Genomic DNA, 1915 nt, shown 5'->3' on the forward strand with positions numbered 1-1915 from the left:
TACACAGAATTACAGTATTTAAGTATTCACGCAAACATAATCTGTTTTGTCTTCAGTGAAAGTTTGGGGAACTGTTGGGGAAAAACATCTGATGTGTAACATTATATTAGATCCGTGCAGTACAGTAGGTCTTAATATAGGCCGCCTCATTAATGTTAATCTAACAATAAAAGAAAAGAGGGAATCACTCGCTGCTCTTGATTGAACTGCTTTTGTAGTTTTAATAATCAATTTATTTGTAATGAACACACTAAAGGGATTTTTACGTTTGATTATTTGTTTTTCTTTCTTGAATGCTTTTGTTTATATGTAAAATGAAAAAGGTAATTCATTATTTGTTTCTTATATTTGTTCTACTGTTTTTTGTTTTTGTTTTTTTTGCATCTGTTCTGATTTATAACAACAAAGATAAAATAAAAATGAGCTATATTGTGACTTAATATAATAATTGTTATTAAGAATAGAAGTGTAGGAAAAGATGCAACGTTGCTCTGTGATTTTGCTTTGGAACCTTCAGAAAACTTTTATTTTTCTCAAAATTGACTTTGCTGACTCTATCGACTTCAAACGGGTGTAGCTCAGTCATTTTTCGTCCGATTCCAAGAAATCATACATCATTCTGAAGGTCTTTTAATGGAGAATGTGAACATAAAAATGACCAATTTTTGAAAATGTGCTCATTGTGACTCATTTTGCCAGCACAGGTCACATATTGCTTTTTCAGTTTTGTTTAGATTAATCATGAGAAAGGTCTGACTTTGTGTTTTCAGTGATGTCTGTCAGATAGTAGGGACATTTTATGTCATATTCCTAACAATCACTGTCAGGACCTTTAAAATCTTTAAACTTATAGAAGTTTGCAAAAACATAGCATAGATTTTTCAACCTTAGGTGTACACGACGAAGCTTGAATAGCATCTGTGTGTTAAGCGGTTTGACCTGAATTAATATCAGATGATACAACAAAGAATAGCAAAACAGTCTTGCAAGCTTCCAATCATGAATCATTTTTTACCCTATGGTTTTTATGCTTTCTGCTGCCTAAAGTGTAATAAAGCAAAATAAACCAGTTTAATGTGATATAACAATTAAGTGTATTCATTATATGTTACAGTATTGATTCTTCTGAAGAATGGGAGCCTCGCAGGCGCTCAAAACTAAAGAGGAACTCATCCTCCTCGCCTTCATCGTCTTTACCACGCCGGAGAGGGCGGCCACCTAAAAATGCTCTGAAACCCTCCCCAGCGGCACCAGCGATGGCCCGCACGCCTAAAAACACCCCAGCCGTCTCCTTACCTCGACGGGGAGGCAGACCGTCTAAGGACAAATCAAAAGCCAAACTCTTTCCTAAACCCACCCCATATGCCCCAATCGTGCCTAAACCCCCCCCTTATGCCACGCTGATCCCTAATTCCTCCATTAAATTCGGCCCTCATTCCACATCCACCATTACGCTTAACCCTAATTTCACTCCTATAACCCTTACCAATGCCTCATCCTCCATTAAACTGAACCCTAATTCTGCACCCATACTCATCTCTAATCCCGCTTCCACTTTTAAAATCAGCCCGAATTCCACACCCGCCTCCAATCAGGCACCGATAGCCACACTCATCTGTACACCCACATCAACGGGGCTTCTGTTAGATGGTGACACCAATGAGATCAAGTCAGTGAAGGAAGAGGAACCATGGGAAGAGAAGTGAGTAAATGCATGAGTAAATTAATTTCCATTTATTTTTTTACATTTGGTTTACAGTATAATGTATTGAACCCTGTTTCTGCCACAAAAAAAAACAAAAATCTCACTATTTGGAATTTTTCTTAGAATTCTGCATATTTATCTCAGAATTCTGACTTCTCATAATTCTGAGTTTACATCTTGCAATTTCTTCTTTTTTTTTTTTTTTCCCTG

At 36.8% G+C, this 1915-nt stretch overlaps 1 protein-coding gene and 1 pseudogene across 1 annotated transcript in view; both read left to right on the plus strand.

Moving 5' to 3' along the window:
- Positions 1-1915, plus strand: part of LOC107669449 (MAGUK p55 subfamily member 5-A-like) — a 28901-nt pseudogene that overhangs the window by 19311 nt on the left and 7675 nt on the right.
- Positions 1-1915, plus strand: part of LOC107669448 (uncharacterized) — a 10773-nt gene that overhangs the window by 3343 nt on the left and 5515 nt on the right. The window contains exon 2 of the mRNA XM_016461672.1: positions 1115-1702. Within this exon, the coding sequence (XP_016317158.1) occupies positions 1115-1702 (588 nt within the window). The remainder of the gene's footprint in view (positions 1-1114; positions 1703-1915) is intronic.

This window comes from Sinocyclocheilus anshuiensis, unplaced genomic scaffold (assembly GCF_001515605.1).
Source record: "Sinocyclocheilus anshuiensis isolate Anshui unplaced genomic scaffold, SAMN03320099.WGS_v1.1 scaffold96, whole genome shotgun sequence".
NCBI lineage: Eukaryota > Metazoa > Chordata > Actinopteri > Cypriniformes > Cyprinidae > Sinocyclocheilus > Sinocyclocheilus anshuiensis.